General features: G+C 38.6%; 1 protein-coding gene across 2 annotated transcripts in view; it reads left to right on the top strand.

Annotated features, from left to right (window-relative positions):
* The window catches only part of LOC124170808 (trypsin-1), a 47,257-nt gene extending 28,296 nt beyond the window's left edge, over positions 1–18,961 (top strand). For both annotated transcript variants that reach the window (XM_046549780.1, XM_046549779.1), the window contains exons 4-7: positions 3,488–3,693; positions 9,247–9,449; positions 17,833–17,890; positions 18,688–18,961. In XM_046549780.1, the coding sequence (XP_046405736.1) occupies positions 3,488–3,693; positions 9,247–9,449; positions 17,833–17,890; positions 18,688–18,809 (589 nt within the window). In that variant the 3' untranslated portion in view covers positions 18,810–18,961. The remainder of the gene's footprint in view (positions 1–3,487; positions 3,694–9,246; positions 9,450–17,832; positions 17,891–18,687) is intronic.
* The last annotated feature ends 3,628 nt before the right edge of the window (positions 18,962–22,589 follow it).

Below are 22,589 nucleotides of genomic sequence, written 5' to 3'. Positions count from 1 at the left end.
TCGAAATTTTGATACGGGAATATCAAGGGAAAAATAGAATTTCTTTTATGTCGAACATCGTTATAGTTATAAAATAGCAGCACATGACGTAATTGATGATTAAAGATTGCTATTGGGTCTTTAAATTTGAAAATTTGGTCATTACAACGTAATATTGCAGAAGAATCCCATTAATGAATATTTTAATTGCCACTTGCTCAAAAACAAAGACGTGCCGCTTAAACTCCTATTCTGAGTCAGAGAATTAAGACTCCAACATATTTTTTTCTCTCATTAGAAGATTTTTCATCTCCTCTGGTAGTATTTTACTTTGCGGTGAACTCCCGCAGAACAAGATAGAAAAGGATTTAATGAAGAGTCGAAGTCTATGGAAAAGGCCTTGTTTGTTGGCAATCGTAGACAATTTTCTGGAATTTTTTCATGATACCCTTGTGCCTGGCTTCCAAAGCCTTTTCAGAAAACTGTCTAATAGGACGAAAGGCATGTTTTACAATTCCCGCCCTATGTATTAAAACTTTGTGAACAGTTGGTAGCATGTGATACCATGGATAAATTTTTGCCTACAGTTTAACTGTTTTAAGACATTAAGCGGAGAAAACATTACCATATACTAGACATTCAGTCAATACAGCTCTCAAAATTACTTGGAAGTAGGTAAATCGTTCGTCCTAAATTCCCGGAAAAGGAGTGTATATGACATTTGATTAGGAATGTTGATTAATAATTTTTTACCGACTCGAGGATATTTGGGACATTTTAAAACAGCGGCAGATGAAGGGCTATTTATGCCTAATGTTATTCAAATTCAGAAATCTACCATTAACTCTGGAGTAATCATCCAACTTTCGAAAATACTGGTGGAAAAACACTTTAGATGAAGGCCACAAGCAAAGTTTTTAATTTCTGGTGTACTAACTCCACATACGAATTATTCCTTCTGCTTCATGGACCTATTCAGCAAGACCATACTATGTGAATCTTAGCGTGTTAATTTCGTTGTATTCATAACTGGCTAACTACACTGTGAATATCCTTCGGCGCAAAGTTATTGTTAGACAAGGGAGACAGAGATTGAGCACTCGGCTGGAAATGAGCGAGCCAATCGCATAAACGGCATATTTTGGGGAAACCCAATTGGTAGAATAGAAAAATGTGTACATCTTCAAAGTTAGAGAACAAATCTGGGTGCATAAAGGGGTTCCCGTCGAGGACAATGGACTTGGAGAGCACGCGATTCATTCATACGATTATTGTCGTCCACACGCGGCTTCCACGCAAAGATCCAACGGTAAAACCGTCAGAAGAGTATATATACCATAAATGCACCACGAATAATAAGTAGTTGAGTGCAGTGCACTGAAGATTTAGGGAAAATCCAGTCCCTTAAACGGACTGCTATGCATATCACACCAAGTTCCCGAGTGCCGGCCCCGTGTATTGCGGGTCACGGGGCGCGACAACCGCCCGACATCATTTTGCTTTACCATGAACAAATCGGAGGGGTGTAAGTTGGAGCAAGATTATTCTTTTTTATCTAATAATATAGACTTCAGTGTAACTCCTGGCGTAAGTCTCAGGAGCAGCAAGCGGCGGTAACTACTGTCATCCTAGCATTAGGTAAAAACTTAGCGAAAGAGTAATACTTTAAACAAATAGTAAAGTTTAAAAAAGGACTGCATATAACAAAATTTTGCTATCAATGAAGTATAAAAGTAGTACTATCTCCATAAATCATTAAATCTTCCAAATAGTTAACTACATTCCATTGCTTGGGGGACAAACACTGAAATATTAGTTAAAAATCGCGCACTCAAGATTTCATACATTTTAGTTGATTTTTGGCGAGCAATAACAATTCACCAAGACTATTTTTAAGAAAGATAACTTCAGTTTTACATGCCCTGGACATTCCAAAATTTTGATGTAGTAGTCGCGGTGCGAAATGAAAAAGTTGATATTTTGCTTCTTGGCCAGCTTTTTTCGATTTCAGCCCAATGTGCGTCGTGGTTAAAGGGCGTGAGCTTTGTTTCGCATGATATACATTGCCAGAAGCCGTGCTGACAGCCTTGGAGGAAGTTTCAACTGTCCAGAAAACTCAAAATAATGTTAATAACGATTTTTTCGAGAATCTTACCAAAAATCGATGTTAATGATATGTTCGACAGCAGTGGCGCAGCGAGGGAGGCTTTTGGGGGATAAAACCCCCCTCCAGAGCTCAGGAAATTTTTTAAGTTTAATCTATTTTACTTAATTGGATTGATACTACTAAGAGAATAGTGTAAGGATTAAAAAAATATCCCTCAGAAAGCCGTAAAACTCTCCATTTTGAACCATTTATCTTAAAATTCCGCAATTTACTTATCTCGCTCTTACTGCTTATCCTAGTGGGTATTCCATACCCCACACACCCCGGTTTTAGTTGCACCTTAACCCCCCCCCCCAGCCTTAATTCCTACTCCCTGTCCGACAGTTCCCTGTGTCATGCCTGTTTCCATTTTTTAATATCGGTGTACCATTATGCGATTTTCCAGTCCATTGGTATCATTCCTTCAGGCAATGAATTCCTGAATGTCATCACCACGAATATTACTAAGGGAGTCCCTTGATTATCTCTCAGAAAGTTGCTAGCTCCTTGAGGACGCGCACGGTTATTCCCTCCGGAGCATATTTTTAAATTACTTTTTATCGACTGTAGCTAACGATTAGAGGAGATTAGAGACGCCTTAGGGAGGGGGATCTAAACCGTTGAGGCAAATGGGCCTCAGGCCCCTAATAGGGTGGTTTCCTATTATTTTTTTACTGTCTAAATTGAAAGATTATTACTCCTGGAGTACGTATTTCACGCTTTTAGATTTTTAAATGATGATATCTATTTTTCGCGATTAAATGAAAAGTGAAAATTTTCAAGCGCACGAAAACGCGACGGCTAAGTACGAATGCTGGGAAAAGCCCGTGTGACGTCTGGCTGCTGCTGTGTGAGGCCACCTGGGTGCGAGGCTATGATGCAGGCTGCTTGCTGCCGAGCATGGCGGTAGCGTAGAGTACCCTGCTAGCAAGTAGCGCTTGACTTAAATAAGGATTATTAATACCCTATCAAACGAAGGAAAATTTCCGAACATAGGCAATTTTAATAGGTTTAATTTTTAATTAATAGGTAATTTTTAATTAAGAAATGTTTCCCTGAGCTCTGTGCCTCATGCATGCATTGGTAATCTCAGACGATGTAAAGCTCCTATCTACTCCATCGTATAGAATCTAGGTCCCTGTGATGTCACGTGAAGTGGCATCGCATGGGCCCCAATCTGGTCTTTTTCAAATGAGGTTAAAATTCATCATTAACTTTCGTCTAAACTGGGATTTCTAAAACCAAATAATTTGTATATTATGAATACACTAATGGTGGGTAACGAATCGCAATCAAGGCCTTACGTTTTCTTTGATGAAGGAAACTACCCTATTGTGTTAATGAGTGCAATGCTATCCGCAGGTTTATGTGGTTCATGATCAAAGTGACATTTGGAGAGCACGACCGGTGTGACAAGGAGGTGAAACCGGAATCCCGCTTCGTCCTCAGAGCCATCAGCCAAGATTTCAGCTACTCGAGTTTTGACAATGACATTGCTCTGCTTCGCCTCAATGACAGAGTGCCCATCTCGGACACGATCCGGCCCATTTGCTTGCCCACCAGCAAAGGTAAGATTAAGACACCAGCCCTCCCCCTTGCTATTTCAAATGTTTCCTCACAGAGCATGCGTGGATTCTGCTGTTGATGGGATAAGACACTGTGATCTATGGCTTAAAATATCAACGCATATTTAGGAATGAAAAAGTTATGTAATATTCAACACTGTTTTATTCTCCTCTACTAGTTTCGTTGATAATGCTTCATAAAAACCTGTTGGAAATGATGCAACAGCGTTGAAAACGTTACACGGGAACACAACCGTGTGAAATATTACAAAATTATTTCATTCGAAAACATGGAAAAATTCTGCCAGTTGACGATTAATTTGTCAATGCATGTTTAGAAATGATATTCCTCACATACTGTTAGTGCAATGTTAGTGCTGGCGATATCGGTCACCGAAGAATTTGGTTTTATTTCTGATGGCATGTTATTGTTTGGCCCAATTCCGAAGAGGGATACACAGTCACTTCGTACTGTATTCCTCATTTCAAATAAAAGTCGGAGATTGAGTGCAATGCAGCTTGCCAGCCAAGAGCGCGATACGCTGAATGTTGGCGTATTTGAGGCTATTTATCAAATTATTTTGAAATGTCCCATTCAACTCTCGTGCCCAAAATATCACGTACTTTTCCTCTTTCCCTATTTTCCCTTATATCCCTCATTGCTCTCATTTAGCACACTTCCATTCTGTTCACTCATACTTTTCTCCCGTGTTCCTGAAATGTGCACTAATTATACTCAGGGGAAAGGCAAGCTGCTTGTACTCAAGTCTTTGACTTGGACGGTAAAAAGAGGAAGTTTACACTACATGTTTGAATTCCCATCGTTGAAATTTGGTCGAAAAATAAAATTCCATCGGAATGCAAGCCGATTTTCTTGCAGACCCGTAGCAGCGGCACAACTTTAGGCGGGATCATAAATACTCTACACAGGTTTCTCCTCTCCCAAGGTTCCATCTATTCCCACCAGTCGGAATAAATAGAGGCGTTCCATTCGGTACGATACAGTTAAACATACGTATTAGCCATGCACTACGCGTTAAATTTAATCGTTTACTGCTCAAAATCATGCTCAGTTAATTAGTATTAAGCTTAATATCATAGCTAATAATTAAGAAGACGACGCGGGTAAACATTTATGGGTGCAATGTAGTCCCTTCAATTATACGTATTAGCCCAAATTACGCACTAGTAAATACGGTCCAGTGGTTCAGGTACTGGAATAACACTCCCAAATTCCACGTTCGATTCCCACCAGCGGTAAGTTTTTCATACTTCCCTACTTTTTCTTTTTCAGAAACCTGCTATTCACAATTGTATTCATGATTTTCACTGATAATTTTAATTCTGTGCGAGGAAATGCTTTTGTACACTTGTGATGTCTGATATTTTCCCATTTTTTCACACGGAAGCTTCCTCTGAATTGTTGCATTTTCGTGTCGCAACACGACGCATGCATTTGGTTTCCTTTTATGTTGCAAAATGATATTGTCAACTCATTCTTACCATTTATGCCTAGTTTTCTAATCGGATTTCGTTATTATTAGAACTTTTAACACCCTGCCGAGTAGGAAAGAAACGTAACAGGATAAGCTATATTATTTGATGATTAAAATGGATAATTATCTTGAAGGAAAAAGCAAAATTTACCAGCAAGATGCTTCTCTGGAGCCTCTTGTTAGATGAGTGACAGCTCGCTGAGCGAAAAGATCCCGTCCGTCTTACTGACCGTCCCCAACTCTGGAGGAAGAACCCATTCCCTCCCTGCTCGCTCTGTCTGGTTTTAAACAGTTCTCTTCCAACGATTCGAAAACTAGGCTTGAAAATAAGAGTCCACAAGCCCGTAATTCAATATGAAAGGAATCCAAGTACATGTGCATACCAGCCGTTCACACATAAAAAGGAAGTGCTCTAATGAGATTAAGGCCCGTGTCGTCAGTCGCTTCTTTAGCCATCCTTCATCTTCCTCGGCTCCTAAAGGATAGATTTCAGTTCGAGAGACGTCCGAAAGTCTTCTTCAGCGCACTTTGCTGGTGAAGGACTCCTCGCCAGCGTAGGTTGGTCTGACCCAACCTTCACATCCACTTCACAAGCATTTCATCACTTTAAAGATTTTTAAACAGGCCTTACATAAAAGATAGGTCGGTAGAAATGATTTTGTTTTTATTATTTGTGATGGCGATAACGTTTTAATTTTGTTTACGTTCATTTTTCTGTTTATTTCTGCTTTACATTGCAATGTTATCCGTAAGCCGGTGCATCAAAGGCAATGATTGAACAGCGTATTATCATGGATATTAAAGCTGTAAGGAGATGTTTGTGTATTTCGACACTTAAAAACCTTAATTAGAGGTATTCCTGAGGCATAATCATTCGCGATCATGTTGAATGACATGTGATAAAAGTCGTCATACTAGACTCAATCCATCACCCAGCACGTAAAAATCATCTCTACATCGATGTAAAAAGCCTACAAAGAAAGTTTTCTTGCGCATCTGCACTAGAAATGGATATGGAGTAACTACGTAATGCAATTGTGTGCATCAAGTATTCCTCTTAAGCGTAGAAAGGGAAAGTTCAGTCACTTCTTATTCACATTTCAACGCAAAGGTTGATTATTTACATTAATAAGATATTATTGCCTTTGTGTATGGAATCATTACTGTAGCCGATTTAGCACAGTCAATAGCGCCCGTCGCTGCCACGCGGAAGGTCTACGTTCGATGCTGCTTGAAGGTGAATTTTTTTTTAGCTTTTTTTGTATTTCTTTAGCATAAACTTACGTTAAACTATTAATTTTATGATTTTAAGTCAGAATAGTGTTTTATGGATTGAAAATCTTTCACGCGCACTGTGCACGCTACGTCGGTTTTATTATCTTTTGATTTTGATAGTTTTTATCGAACTGCTGTGGCCATTTCGGTATCAATTACCAAACCAGTTTGATATAATTTATCAAACTGGTTTGGTAATTGTTACTAAATTTTTCAATGAGCCATATGGCGACCGAAAAGTTTGATAAAATTGATCAGATTTCGATAGTTCTAACTAAACCTTTCTTCCGCGTACGATTACTTATCTCGGCAATACTTGAGGAATTGCCAAAATCCAGTGGAATTTTATTCGGAAAGGGAATGATGGCTTTAAAATAAAACAACACGTTGGCAAACAACTTTTTGCATTATATTACCTACACCCCAGGAATTATTTAATTATCATGTTGGCTTACGTTAATGCTGGATTGTTTAGGTGTACGTTTCGACTACTAAAGACTATAGTTGATATTTACTAATCATCTAACTGAGGAAACTTGTTGCTTTTTTCCCACGCTTCGGTCTGTTGAATATTTGAAGTATGAATTATCTATGAATTTTCGGTGAATTTAATTTCTGATTCCAATGCAAACTGTCACTGCGTCCGTTTTCTTATTTTCTTGAATATCCCTATGTTTGGTTACCAAATTAAACAGAAAAACTCTTTCCGCGTTAACCATTCGCTCCATTTCGGCATATTTTGTGACCCATGTGACGCTAGGTGAGTTATGCTTTGTCTTTGTTTGACTGGATGAACGGATCTCAGAACCGGACGTTCCATGAGCGACGAAAATGATCCAAAAGACCAGCTTAAGTCGGAAGATAAAGAAGAGCTTCACTGAGGATCGTCTCTCGAACGTAATCGCGTCCTTCGCGAAGGAGGCCGCCGAAGGAATCCTAAGTGAAGACGAGATCTGAAGGAGCGACTGACGATATGGGCCTAAGAGTAGCATTTATTAAAGTCCTTTATGATTCGGGGGAAAATCGAATTCCCATATCTATCCGTTCGGCAAAACGTCTCTCTTAATTTATCGCTTCTGTCGGACCTGGAAATATAGTGCGGCTCTAATGTTATATTCTTCGTGTCGCTCTTAAAGATCCAATCTCAATTGTTCAAGCAATCTAAGCCTAGCGCGCAGCCACCGAGTATCCAGCGGCTCTCAGCCTAATTCGCTTAACATGTGGGTAACGCCGTCTGTACGCTCGTAGCAGTTTTTAACGAACCGCGCAACCTTCCTTTGTATTTTATTCAGTTCGCGGATTAAGTCTTTCTGCACCCGATCCCATACGCTCGCTGCGTATTCAAGGTGCGGTCAGACGAGTGTGAATTAGCACCTTTCTTTTACTTTCTCATCCAAATATCTTCCCACAATACGTTTGACGAATCCTTATTTCTTCAGGGCTACGCATCAAATATTCCTTGTATGTGTTCCCCACGAGAGGTTCGAGGTTATCGTAAAAATTGATCCTCTATTTCTCCGATTCGATCCTCCTCGGATGGAATGAGTGCCTATTTATCACCAAAAAAAATCGATCACGATGATGATCGTCTCAGGGAAAACAACTCAAAATCGTATCAGTACTTTATTTAAGAAATTCTGATCAGTATGAATATTATTACATCGGTAGTATTGATATTGCCACTCGAACTACGCCCAACAAATCCATCATTTTAAGTCTCCTCATTCCAGCAGACCGCACTACATAACAGAGAACCCATGAACATTGATTTCGAGCGCTGATCATCTCTATCGGGGGCTAAAATCCGAACGTAATATTTCATACGTTCCCGTTCGAAAATATCGGTATTTGGAAGCGTCGAATAGCGAGAACTCGGTTGCCATTCTTGATCGATCAAGAGTTCACTTTCGTCGGTTGAAAATCGCCGAGTAACTTTCCCCTTTAAATGCAAAACGGGTGGCACCAAAATCGTATTTCGTTATATTTCACCCAAGGCCAGTTTAAATAGTTCACAGACATGTTATCATGAAAGAAAGCAGCCTCAGTTGCAACGTCACCATGCCTATTAACTACGACGCTACAGAGAAAGGGAAAATTTGACTCTCCTAATTACGAAATCAAACTAATATAACGAATGATGATACAGTGATAAATGCGGGCGTGATTTCGTAGATAACCCTCATAGTAAGAGTGTCATAACCCAATGAATAAATTGTATAGCAACTGTTTCCCTTAAGGTTTTATTCTTACCGACCACGTTTTCGTTACTGAGAAACGAGTGTTACGATATATTTGCAAAGCGCCTAGATAATATTGCGCTATAATGGAACCATGGTCTGTAACAATAAAATGTCTAGTAGAAACAGAAAAATTACTATCTTCAGACTCTGTTGTTAGAATGATAACCATCACAGTATTTTTAAGCATTTATAAGCTAAGCACCCAAGTTCGGTAAAGCACGGTTAAAAAGGCCAAACATTGAGAAAACTACCCACGGCTGCACAGCCACCTCCATCAAAAGTTGGAAGATGGAATAAATAGTAAAATGTCCTTTTGTACTCGCAATTGTTTTTAATGTGTCGTAAACGAATTCAATGATGTGCATACATTGAAGTCATTGACCTTAGTTTCCTTATGATCGTTACCCATCATGCATGTATTTATAACGAAACTGCAGACAAAACTCTTCTAAATTGGTATTCCAGTCAATGAAAGGGAGAATAACATTGAGTGAAATCATCACTAATGTTTCTAAAAGTAAGTAATATGAGCCTTCTCTTTACAGGTGAATTATACGTGGACAGAACAGCCGTTGCATCCGGCTGGGGCACTCTGATGGAAGACGGTAAACCGGCATGTATTCTTCAGCAAGTTGAGCTACCAGTTATGAGCAATGAAAAATGCCGGCAGACTAAATACAACGCGTCCATGATCACGGACAATATGCTCTGCGCTGGATACGGCGAGGGAGGCAAAGACTCTTGTCAGGTATTTACATTTCGGGGGGCACGATTCATTCTGAGGTTAAGGGGGTTGGTGCATTGACCTATATAGAAAGCCGGTTAGAAGTCACAATGATGGAGGTAAATGATGCTGGTGGAAGTACCGGTGATGTGGGGAAATATCGGGAGGCATTCAAGTTTGGGGAGGAAAGGGGCACCTTTGTACGTTGACAACTTGCTCTCATGCCTCACTCTAATTTGACGCAAAAACTAAAGCTATGCAAATGCGGTATATCTCACATTAGCGGGCTAAGCCACTATTTCCAGGGTTACAGAAATTCGGTCGCAACCTATTACGATGCATTCCGAACAAGTTTGGTGCCGCGGATAGTGACCGCTCGGGCAGCAAATTACTCCCAGTTTATTTTTATTCAAAGTCCGTACGAGCAGTCGCATTGACTGGGAGCGCGTTCTTAAATTCACTGACAGTGCTGCTGTAGCGGAACTGAATCGAAAAAATTACTGCTACGGTAAGGAAAGCAATGACTTCAGAATTGACAACAGTAGATGCCGTTGAAAACTTCGCGGTAATGATGAATCGTGTTACTACAATTTTCAAATTAAATTGAATATGTAATTTATAAGCAAAAAACTGCAAAATTGATGGATTGCGGCCTAAATAATATATTTTGATATCCATTTAAATGGAGGAGATTCACGTAAGAGCAATTCACCTAAAAATACTTCTATCTCCGGTGGAAACATGCCTTCAATTAGAAGGTGTTCTGTGGGTAAACGTGAGATGAGAACAGTTTGAAATGTATCGATACGGGAATTAACTGGCTTACTCTCAAGATTCATTGCTGAAGCAAAGTAAAACGTGATGTACGCCTCACTTTACATTAAATTTCGTGCTTCATACACTGACACAGTAAAGGCGTGTATTCTGAATCTTACTCAGAAGATAAAATGCATACAGTTAATAAGTTAGAACAGTGTGAAGGGAAACCAAGATCCTACATGCACTTAAAATTACTTTTGCCATTACCTAGAATACTTTCCGCGACGTCCGCTAATCGGTATAAGACGGGTATCATAATCGAAAATCATATTTTTTCACGTCTATTAAATTTATGGAATCGTCTAGAATTTTAAAGCACATATGTGGTGAATCCCACATCTCTCGGATATGTAAGAGAGCGTACTCTCAAGATGAATCAATGCTCACACATTAAACCAGTGTAGCAGAAAAAGAAAGTTTTAATCGCAAATATTTCTTTAGTTCAATACTTAATGTAACACACATACATCCAGGCATGAAAATGCAATTCTAATGATGTAATTTTTCGGAAAAAAATACGTGTTCACCCCTGGAGTCTCGTGAGACATGCTCAAATCAGCATTAGTAAATCACATAAAGTTAGTAAACCAAATATTTCATTAATTCGGACATTTATCCGCACACAACTTGCCTTTTTTCACATACGATACATATTTTAAAATAGAAATTAGGGCCATTTTTGCTCAGCTAGTGTAAATGCTCTAAGCTATGTCCCTAATATTTCATTTAAGTGCGTAACATGTGTAAGTAAAAAAAAGCGTTCGCTGTGTTAAGAAAACAAGTGAAAATGGCTTCCATCAGTCTACTGCCGCTGCTGTTGGGCTGCATTCACAGCAGTAGTTTCCGCGAAGGAACACGGCATCAATTGAGTGACGTCATTCTTTATTGCAACGTATTGGAAGTTGATTTCGAAACAGTTTGGCAATACTGCCAGTGAATTTCGGAACGCACCCAAGAATAAATCTTTCAAGAGCCAGGCGAATGGTGTGGAAAGTTGCATAATGCATATCTAACGGGTTCAGTCTTCACTTCGTAGATGTTGATGATATTCATGTTTCATTGAATACACTATGTATTCTTGTACTAGTTTTTCAATTCACCCCACGTCTTTCGCCGATTAGCGGCACATCACAAAATGTATCACACTGCTGAATCCGCAAATCGACGAAATAAATGTATATATCGATGTATTTCGTCGATTAATATAAATACATCATTTAAAAAGCAGTGAAGGATTACAAAGTGTATTCAATCAAACATGAGCGCTACACAAGATATTGAATATCCGGAATGCAAACTAAATGTTCACATAATTATTGCTATACGTCGCTTACATACTAATTAAAAGAGAGTCATGCCCTGATCGGTAGTCGCCCCGCATCCACTGCACACATATGGTTCAAACAAATATAACTTTCCACGCATGACTACCTATACAGGTGAAAGCTAATTGCAATATTTTACTTGTAGACGAATCGGCTGTGTCCTGCTGCTCGACAACAAACGGTTAATTCAAAGCAATACATTAACATACGACATTTCCACCCTCTCGATACAGTTGACATTTTATTGGCATCGTCCACCTGTTGTTGTATTCTCGATTTCTCGTCCATTGGAACATAATACAAAGAGATAAACTTCAAATAAGTAAATGTTAGTCTCAAACCTTAACGAGAAAAATCAGTTTTTCAATCGAAAACAACTTACGTATATCGCCGGTAAATTTTCACATTTTGTAGAACTTCAAACTGCACGTTGGAATCATGCTTCGATTAAAAAACCACGAGTTACATTGAAACCATTTCATCCACGACGAGGTTTTTTCATTCTACCAGAATTTAAAAAATGCCTCACGAATATTACTGAGCAGAAAATTCCTGAAACAGGCGTAATTTTGAAGTCGACCTTGATCCAAACGAAAAGTTTCATTTTCTTTAGGTTACAGTTCAAAAACTTTTAACAGATACAATAGTGACACAAATATCACGAAGATAATTAGGCATCTTCTAACATAAATGTAAAGTGTGAACTAAGTTAACCATAATTGCATAAAATTACATAGAAATTGATGTATAAGCAGCATTCCAACATAAATACGTATATTATCGCTGATATTGTTGAATAAATAATTTAACTAACCAGTTGTTGGCCACACGTGGAAGATAAACAATAGCTGCCAGTGCTCACAATTGGTTGGTATGTAAAACAGCTTCTAATATTTGAGTGATATTACCATAGGTTATAATTGGTCTTATAGGCTTATGTATTGATGATTTAAAAAGTAAACGAATTGCGCACGAAAACGCACCTCTTAGGAAGACACAGTAAAACACGCCGGTAAAGCCGTGCCATCTGGTAACATGCAATATAATAATTAACAATACTGAAACGCGTATTGGATAGAGGTCGTTGATAGCATTTACAAAAACAAGTCAGGAAAATTTTTTATAGGCACCAGTATAATTATATAAAATGAAACAACCTAAATAACAGAGCGTTAGAGACCAGTGAAGAAAATGAATGGAAGGAGTGGCGTGCGTACTTTGCGATGGCGCTTCTTACAGTGGCTTCGTCCCGTCTCTCTCAGCAACGGACTCCAGACCGTCCTCGCACCAGGAGTACGTCTCCAAAAATCGCCGGAACGGAGCCTCACCCTCCTTTTATATCCAGCCTTCCTAGGGCCGAAAGTGGGTACATCCGTTTGACCGGCAAGGTACGTATATTCACAGAGGTTGCGGTGGGTCTCACATACTCACCTCCGTTTGACCGGCAAGGTACTTTGGTTTCCAAAAATATGTAGACACCCACGAGCCCCACTTGACTGATGTGGTCGGGTCGGTAAAAACTTGGAAGGTTGGCATATGAGGTAACCTGCATCCCTCACCCTTACGCCACCAAGAGCCGACGAGGACTGACGCAGGGGCGATCAGGATAGCGAGACAGGAGTCAAACTCTGCACTAGCGAATGGAATGCACAGAGGAAACTTACGTTCACGCACAGGTTGGGCCGTCGGAGTGTTTTCTTTCCGGCTCCGTGGCGAGGTTTTTTCTCTATTTAGATTCATATTTTGACTCACGGTTTACATGAGAAGAGATGTTGTTCCGTATCTGAGTAGGTTTGTTTCTCGGGCATACATAGTGTTGAATTTTTGTGAGGGATCGAATCCGATGAAATTATAATTTTTTCAGTTTGCAAAATAAAAATTCTTAACATCAACATAATAAATACAGTTGACTCGAAAAAATAATAACAAATGTTTTTAAACGAAAAAAATTATTAAAATAATGGCTATCTATGTTAACACATTTATTTCCAAGCAGATTCATTCACTGAGAAGAAATTAGCAAGAGAGGCGGCAAAGATTGTATCCTCCTGTCCTTACAACTAATTACTGTCAAATCTCCGCTGAGTAAAATCCCTACTCATAGAATCGAAAATACCCGATAAATAACTAGATACACTCGAAGTTGAAATCATTTTTATACCCCTAGAGCATGAGAAATGATTGTAACTCTATCGATAATCTTAGTATTCAAACTTCTAGTACTTGGCCAAGAAAAAATATGGGAAGTAACGTAATTGAAAGCACCAACGCTGTCCTTTTATTGGGATTGCGACCCACAGCCTTAAGCACCAAGTGGAAATAAATTGGTATATTAACTCTTTCACCTCAAATAATCCGGTTATGATAATTAGGCTCGTCGTTTATGCCTCACTAATATGTGGCTCCGTGGCCGATTGGGTCTATTCTGTGCGCGGTAGTAGTGGTATAGTTATGGTTGCGTTTGAGTTCGAAGTTATCATACTTTTTCATTTTTAAAAGAGGTATCACTGCTATCAACGCAATCTATGCAGATAACTAAAGGAAAAGCTAATACTGAATTTTTAAGCGACTAAAGTAATTTAACTAAACTAGCCTCCAACAGTCGTCTCTCTACGCATTCTTTTTTGCCTTCTACCATCCTCCGCTTTATGTTATCAAAGATGAGCGCCCTCCTAGCAGCGCACACGGGATGAATTTCGCTGCACTCGGGGCGTGGGAAGGGGAGAGGCGAGCGGGGAAGGGACGGGAGCGGCCTGCCGCCTTTCTAACCGCGACGCTGCGTGGGCGTTGGAATATTTTCTTCGCGGACGCGCACTCAAATTTGGAATTTTGTGTCTTAACGGTGACAGATACGTCAAAATGCACGATATATTTGCCATAAAGAACAGTAACTCGGTAGAATCTATAGGGAATGACCATAAAATATTAATTTTTTCGATTATTTACCCTCCCCCACCTTTAACCCATTATAATCCAATGTTGCTTCTAAGCGACATAAAAAATGTACATATTATATGCTCTGTTTAGAAAATATCTAAACTACACATTATTTTATGAAGTTAATTGTAATGACGAAATATTCAGCTGCCACGATAATTATGATTGATTGAAAATTTTTCAAGTTTTCATAATGAAAAATCTTGAAATTTGAATTCTCCCAAAAGTAGCTCTGGGTTAGAAAGGGTTAAGAGCGAGGGTCAGGGGTTCACCTAGAGGTCTCAAAAATTGCAGAATTTATTTTTTATCAGTCCCACAACTTTTTTCATTGGACCAGATGGATTTGTAAAAAAAATCGATTTTTCCCATCCGCCCTATTGTGCATCCTTTCCTCCACCCATCAAAAAGTCGGAATAATGGCTGTTAAGCATAGACCACTGGCGAGTGGCCTTGGACCTGGACGAGGGCTTGATGGAGGACACATGGGGGACATGGGGATGTTTAGGGAAGGTAGGAGAGGCGATGTGGAGGGGAAGGAGTTGAGATGTCGGGGAGGGCTGAAATTTGGGGAACCCTCTCGCCATAGAGTTTATGTAGCCACATGAGGCTCCACTAGGGAGCAGTTACCGCGTTACTATGAAATCGGTTTCCGCGCATTAATTTTCACTCAACTTAAGTCACTAGTGGTGCAAGGATCGGTAGCTGTCAATGTATTTTGGCTTTGAATTCCCTTCAGTACTCAGTAATAAATGCACACTGCTGTAGCCCAATGGATATGGTGTTCGACTCCCACTCTGAGGTTTAAAGTTCGAATCTCGTCTGCGGTACTGTTTCCAGTATTTACTTTTACTTTTTCTTTTACAGAATCCTGATTTTCACAATTATTTTCATGATTTTCACTGAAATTTTCACCTTTTTCTGTGCGAGGATTTTTTATGCTCATGCGGTATGTGATGTCTTCCCAATGTTTCTCTTTGAATTATTTTATTTCCTTGTCGCAACATGACGCATTTTTAAGATAAACATTACTTGGATTCCTTTTATATTGTAATACGGTATTGTGAACTCACAATTCAAGCCTAGTTTTCGATTAATTGGAAAAAGGAATGGGTTCTTCCTCCAGAGTTGGGGTCACCATCTTTTCAGCAGTCACTCATCTGACAAGAGGCTTCAGAGAAGCGTGTTGTTAGTAAATTTTGCTTTTACCATCAAGGGAATTATAAATTTTCATCATTAAAGAATATCTCTCTTCCGCTTATGTTTTTTCCTGCTGCGAAGGGTGTTAAAAGTTCAACTAATAACGAATTCCGATTCGAAAACTAGGCATGAATGGTAGGAATGAGTCCACAGTATCATATTGCAACATAAAAGGAGACCAAATACATGCGTATCTTAATAATGCGTCGCGCTGCGTCACGAAAATGAATTAATTCAAAGAAAGCTTCCGTGTGAAAAAATGGGAAAATATCAGACGTCGCAAGTGCACAAAAACATTTCCTTGTTGATAAATAAAATTTTCAGTGAAAATCATGAATATAAAGGTGAATAGCAGATTTTTTGAAAAAGAAAAAGTAAAAGGAAATTATGAAAAAAATTACCACAGATGGAAATCGAACATGGAACTTCAGAATGGTATTTCAGCACCGAAACCAATGGATCACATTTTCAAGCAATTACGTATTATTTTGAATGGAGAAAATTTCACTAATAAATGTTTAACTGCGTTTTAAACTATCATATATGAAATTGAGCTTAATATTAATACTTGAGATTGAGTTTGAGCAATAAACGATTACATTCAACGCGTAGCGTATCTCATGCGGGATAATACGTATGTTGACTTGTATCCTAGCGACTGGAGCGCCACTATTTATTAAGACCGGTAGGAATCAATGGAACCATGAGAGTGGAGAATCCTATGTAGAGTATTTGTGCCTCTCGCCAACTTGAGTTTGTGACTTTTGAACAGGTTATTGCAATTATCTCCGCTCATTGTCTCTCCGCCGCATAGAAGTAGACGTATCTGAAGGCAACACGGCAGTCTTTGAGCTTGGAAAATGGATATTATTTACAGAGTCAGTAGATCACAGATTTGTGATCTTTCAGTCACGTCGAACCCGACAGTATTCAAAGAATATTTTTTTAAATTGATGTGGTTACCAATTAAAAACATCTCATGTAGTAGCGAGCTAATCCGGTAAATAAGAATTGCACGGTATAATTTTATTATTCCTTGACATTTTTGAGAAAATCTTTAGTTCTTTATGGTGTTTCAAAGCGTCAAAATGTCTCTTAGAATTTGCAATCAATGAAAAAGGTAATCCCCGATACATAAAAATATTTATTTCCTACTTTTTCCGATTTAAATATTTCTGGAAGAAGGTAATAAGGTGAAATGTTTTTAACTTCTCCACCATGAGGCATTCCCGTAAAGCCTTATCCCTCCCTCCCCCTCATTTTTTTCTGGAATAAATCCATGTGGAGTCCAAATGAAAAATATACAGTACCCCTGTGGTGAAGTATTCTGTTTACCCTGGATTTCAAAAAAATTCTCATATTTGCTTCAGATAAATATTTCCTTGCCGTTTTTCACAGTAATCATTAAGTGGAGAATCTCGGGAAGCAATATCGTCTTCCTGATGGCTCATGCAACTGGACGTGTGGTATGACGGTGACGCGTGTTATGGTATTTAAGACACTTTTACAAGTTTCATGAAATCAATGCGTACATAAATGAATAATTCAAAATTGATATATTATTACTAAATTATTGTATGGATTAAGGAAGGTTTGCATGGAGCATTTACGAGACATCCTGGCAGTACACCCTCTTTTCATGGATGTCCTCTTCAATTCACAATGAATTTCCTTTCCATCAAAAACTTTTATTCTCCTCCTTCCCCCCTCTCGTTTAACCAACATTCTTTCCTCTAACACCATTTTCAAGATTCCCTTAAGATCACCCTATTGAATATGAATTAAATTGATTTAGAACCGGAACTGGGAACCCAGACCGAAAAGCGACGCCAGGAGCCCAACCGGAATCGACAAAAAGGTGGAACCAATCCGTACATATTTCAAAGCGTTTCCGTCTATGAAAATCGAGCGTCCGTCACTTGAAAATGCTTCTTCTAATTCATGCTCTAATGAATAATACTCTGGATGGAGAAAAAGCTTCTCATATTTTTCATTGGAGGGAATTATGGATAGGGTAATGTGAAGAACATTTTTCCCACCAAAAGGCATTCGAGTTCCTTTCTTATGTATTTCAGTTTTATAATATAAACGAATGTGCTAAAGTAACCGATGATTTTTTTCTATTACAGGGAGACAGCGGTGGCCCACTCGTAACGGAGAGACCAGATAAAACGTATGAGCTAATAGGTAAGCGGACATCTCTCTTTAGAACATTAGTCTCTCGAGTACATTAGTCTCCGTAGCATGAGGGTAACAACTTGGATGTGGCACTCACTGCCCCAATTATCGCTGCATTCGTCAACTTTCCGGTGAAAATGTCGCACTCATATCTTGTGTGCAATCAAACAACAATGACCCGTATTAAATGATATTTATCTTAACTGTTTGCATTTTGACCAATATTTTTGAAGTATGATCTAATATTGTTATTTGAGGGATTCTAAAGTAGAATTATTTCCTTCACTTTGTAAAAGAGCAGCATAAGAAAAGGATTAACAAATGCTATTCACTCGTTCTCGAGAAATACATGTATTTTCACATAGAGCTTTCACTGAAAGTCACGAAAAATTCAAAAGACTAACAGAAAAATCGGAATGGCGAAAAAAATTACCGTGGAAGGCCTGAATGGGACTAATGTAAGAGGATAGAATTCCAGGAGGTAGTGGTGAACAGTATCCCGGCGATGGGTGACATTCACGGCAATGAGTTTTTTGTTGACTCAATATGCATGAAAATACTGCCAACCTGTTACATGTAATCTTTAAAATCATTCTTCAAACTGAACCACTAATCAACCAAATTTTGAATAAATTGAAATAAATATTAGATGCACCGAAATGAACCGCCCCTCCAGGTAGTCGCAAAATGGTTCGGTCCTTGTAGTGTAGCCAATCTCCAACGCGGGAAAGATGGAATGTTTGGAACATTCCCAAGCCAAATGATTTCCAAATGAAGGCATATGTTTACGCGGATTCTATTTGCAGGCGTGGTGTCATGGGGCAACGGATGTGCCCGCCCTGGTTACCCTGGTGTGTACACAAGAGTAAACCGCTACCTGGACTGGATTGCCGAGAATACCAAGGAAGGATGTTACTGCACCCAGTGATACTAATGCGGGAGACTTTTGTACTGAACAGTTCGTCGAAAATATTTATAACCCCTAATTTAAATTATATTAAAATTCCTGATTCCACCTGTAAAGCATATGGTTCTTTGTGTAAGACTCCATGAAAAGAGACGAGTAAATAATTATCTTATTTCATGCGTTTTCTTTTCAAGTATATTGAGGTTTGAAAAGAAACTCTGCATGCATAGTGCTTGTTCATGACACCAGCAAGCTTCCTGAATAACATTGCAGAACAATTATGTGGCTTCATATACGCTGAGAAAATCTGCCCATTTCTGACCTCGGGTTCGGATAAATAATGCATTTTTATGACGATATTACAATTACGATGATAAAGACGCAAAAGTGAACCATTTAAACATTTTAATTTATAAAGTACACAAAATTCTGGATATAAAATAAAATTACATTCATTAGTAGTCCATCTACAAAATCGATCATTGTCAAGACACTATTTTCGTTGGTCAATGGTGCCCGACGAAAAACTGGCTATGCTTCATTTATGTTTAATTTGTGCATTAAGTGTTAGCTTTAACCATTTACAGCTTTTGAATCTGTCAAAAAAATTACTCCACATAAAACTCTTTTTAGAGACCATTTGGTATATTAATAGTGGTTTACAGCCTCTTCTTCCATTAACCAAAGTATCTGCAGCACAATTTTTGCTATTAATATCTCTCGTTTTTTCTCCTCATTCATCAAAATATCTCCCCATTTCCAACTCCATAAATAATTCAACGTCAGCGTTTCACTGTTGTAGAAAACATGATTATTAGGCGGGGGGCCTAAGGGGGGGAGGGGGGGTATGGCGCAGCAGCGCAAAAGTTCGCAGAATCATTTTGCATTATCCTCACGCGCATGCAACCCGCATAGACATTAATTTCCAGCTGGTTGCAGAACTGACCGACTAGCTTCAGTGGCCGCTTTTAAACATGCCTAGAGCGCGAACGAATGATCCTCAATATTGGGGAAAAAATCGCCAAAATAATAACTTACATTTAAAAAAATCAAAAAGTCTGCAGCACTCACAAGCATATTTCCAAAATTATGGTTACATTTGCAAATACAACCTAAGAAATGAGTCTATACTTTTTTCGTAGCCATAACTAGTTTTAAAGATAAATCTCAGCAATATAACGAAAACATTATTTGTCATTTGAAAGTTACTGAAGTTTAAGTATGTCATTTATGATGAAAATATATACATAGAATAATTTATATTTTTTTAGCATCGCATCTGATAATAATTGTTTGGTCGAGAAAATGAATGCTAAAATATACGATTAAATTAAAAGATGTCATCATCCCTAGGCTTCAGCATTTGATTAAGATCAGCAGAGAGAGCTTCTGGAGTTCCCTTGGAGAGCTTTCTCCAACGTATCCAGATTTTCCATTATAAATATTTCTTTATTATTTCTGTTACCGAGTGACTAAGAGAAAATATATATAGGTACAATTTTCCATTTAAATTAATACCTATGACATAATAAACAAATCAAACAGGAACATAAGGATATTTCCGATAAAATAATTACATATGCAATTCAAAATACCTAGGGAATCTCAAAATGGACGCTCCAGCATGGGATTTCCTCGTGAGTGCTGGAATAAAACACCCACGAAAATTTGCCATTTTACCATTTCTCTTTCACAGAAATTCAGTTTTTAGATTAAAATGTGTTGGGATATTTATGTTACTACATTCTACCATGTCATTTTTAACGTTTTAAATGCATGACTTGGAGCATATTTGTGGAACCTTCTAGGCTCTCTAGTTATGCCAAAATAGATCGAAATTCAGACCTTATCGAAGAATGCTGGTAAGTTGATTTAAAATAACTTTCTAGTGATACTGCCTCCTTTCCATATTATTTTTAATATTTCAAGAGAATAAATAGTGTTTTGATCTGCTAATCGCAATGTGCAGTGCTATAATTATTTCGCAAAGTTCAAAGCATATGCGCATGAAACACATGAAACTCGAAAATTCTAAATAACTGGGCCTATAATCGTTTTAAATTGCATTAAAATGGACTCATTCACTCAGACCCGAAATTGCATTGTAATAAGATATTTCAGTCGAAGGATGGGAGAGAGAGCGAAAAAAAGAAGTCTTCCTCATTCAGCCATATTCTCATAACTTTGAAATGAAAAATGCAACAGTTGCCGTCCATTTTTCATGAGTTGGTGACGTCATTATAATTATGATTCATTAAGTCGCTCTGACAGACCCGGCCCTAGCCGGAACGAATCGTTCACGAGAGAGTAAGTGGCAACGAACCGCGTGAGAGGGATACGCTAGGTCGAGAGGTAGCGGGAAAGCGGTGAGCAGCTCATTAAGAGTCAGAGACGTCATGGAATTATCGGTGAAAGGGAAAGAAAGCCGTCGACTTTTTGCCGCGAAGAGCTCGAGGAAACGGTGACGGATCGACAAACGAAAAAAACAGGTCTCTTTATTTTTCAAACTCCATCGCCATAGGCATTAATAAAAAATAGCGAACGAGTGCATTTTCTCAGGTAAAGTGTAACACGCAAACTGAAAGAAGTCGGCTTGTCAGCATGTCAACCGAAATGGAATACTAATCTGCCATACGAACACTTTTTTACATTAATATATTAAATAAATAAATAGGGGATCACTTTTAAAAGTCCATTATTTTTTCTGGAGGTAATTGAATTACTTTTTCGGTGAACAACCTTCAAGTGTGAGCGAGCTTGTATTCTTTCAGAATGCCCTCTGTTTCATTAAGTACCAAATAAAATAAAGCGGCCAAAAACAAACGACATGAAAGAAAATATTAAATGCGGCAGTGACAAAAGACGTCCACCATGATTTTAACAGAAGATTAGTGCAATCCCAAAAAATAAATGTTATGCATCCAATAAGTGAATATCTTGGGCAGCATTCAAACATTACATAGGAACGCACATTTTTGGTGACATTTCACCTTTACCCTAGCATAAACATTTGCCCAACCCTTTCCCAGGTATGGTATTGGGGGAGGCGACCGACAGCAGAGGTAATTTGCGCCATGAGGAAAGGATAGGTAAGGAAGGGTGGAAAGAAACCCGGCGTCAACAATAGCCTGCTCTTAACGAAAGGCACCAAGGGGACCACGGCTTAACGTCCCATCCGACGGACGGTTTATTGCGCTTGAAATGTCCACCACACTTCATTCAATAAGGGATCGGGCAATCTACGAAAATTCTCTACCATCCTTTCCCCTTGCTTGCGTAATTTTTTAAATATCTATATGCTTCTTACAAAGAAAAACAATTTTTTACACTATCATGCAGTGTTCCTTTAGCAATTCCACATGATTACTATTAAAATCGTTCTTCTAGAGTAATTAATCAGTATTAATTATTTACTTAGTTAATTTATAAAATATGTATCTATCAATAAATACTGTTCGTAAACATAGCCCTACAAGCTACCTGGGCGTTATATATATACTCCGAGGGCAACACCAAGCAAACACCCTACTCCACCACTTCTCCTCTTCCCAGAGCGTGACTTTCCTGTCCGACACAATGCTGCGACAACATCTTCCCATTTATCAGCAAAAGTAAGCAAACTAATTACCCCCCCCCCCCCCCTGAGGACTACTACTTAGCATTCCACATTGAATATTAAGGTTAACATATTTGAATTATAGCTTGGAAATTCCACTCCACTGTTCCAATGTCATCAGTGTCTCTAACCATGGCAATTAACCAAGAATTGTTCCTATAGGACCAAGAAGCACAGACTTCAGG

This window comes from Ischnura elegans, chromosome X, assembly GCF_921293095.1.
Source record: "Ischnura elegans chromosome X, ioIscEleg1.1, whole genome shotgun sequence".
In the NCBI taxonomy this organism is placed as follows: domain Eukaryota; kingdom Metazoa; phylum Arthropoda; class Insecta; order Odonata; family Coenagrionidae; genus Ischnura; species Ischnura elegans.
The sequence above is the reverse complement of the archived record's forward strand: the minus strand, read 5'-3'. Positions and strand labels throughout refer to the sequence as shown.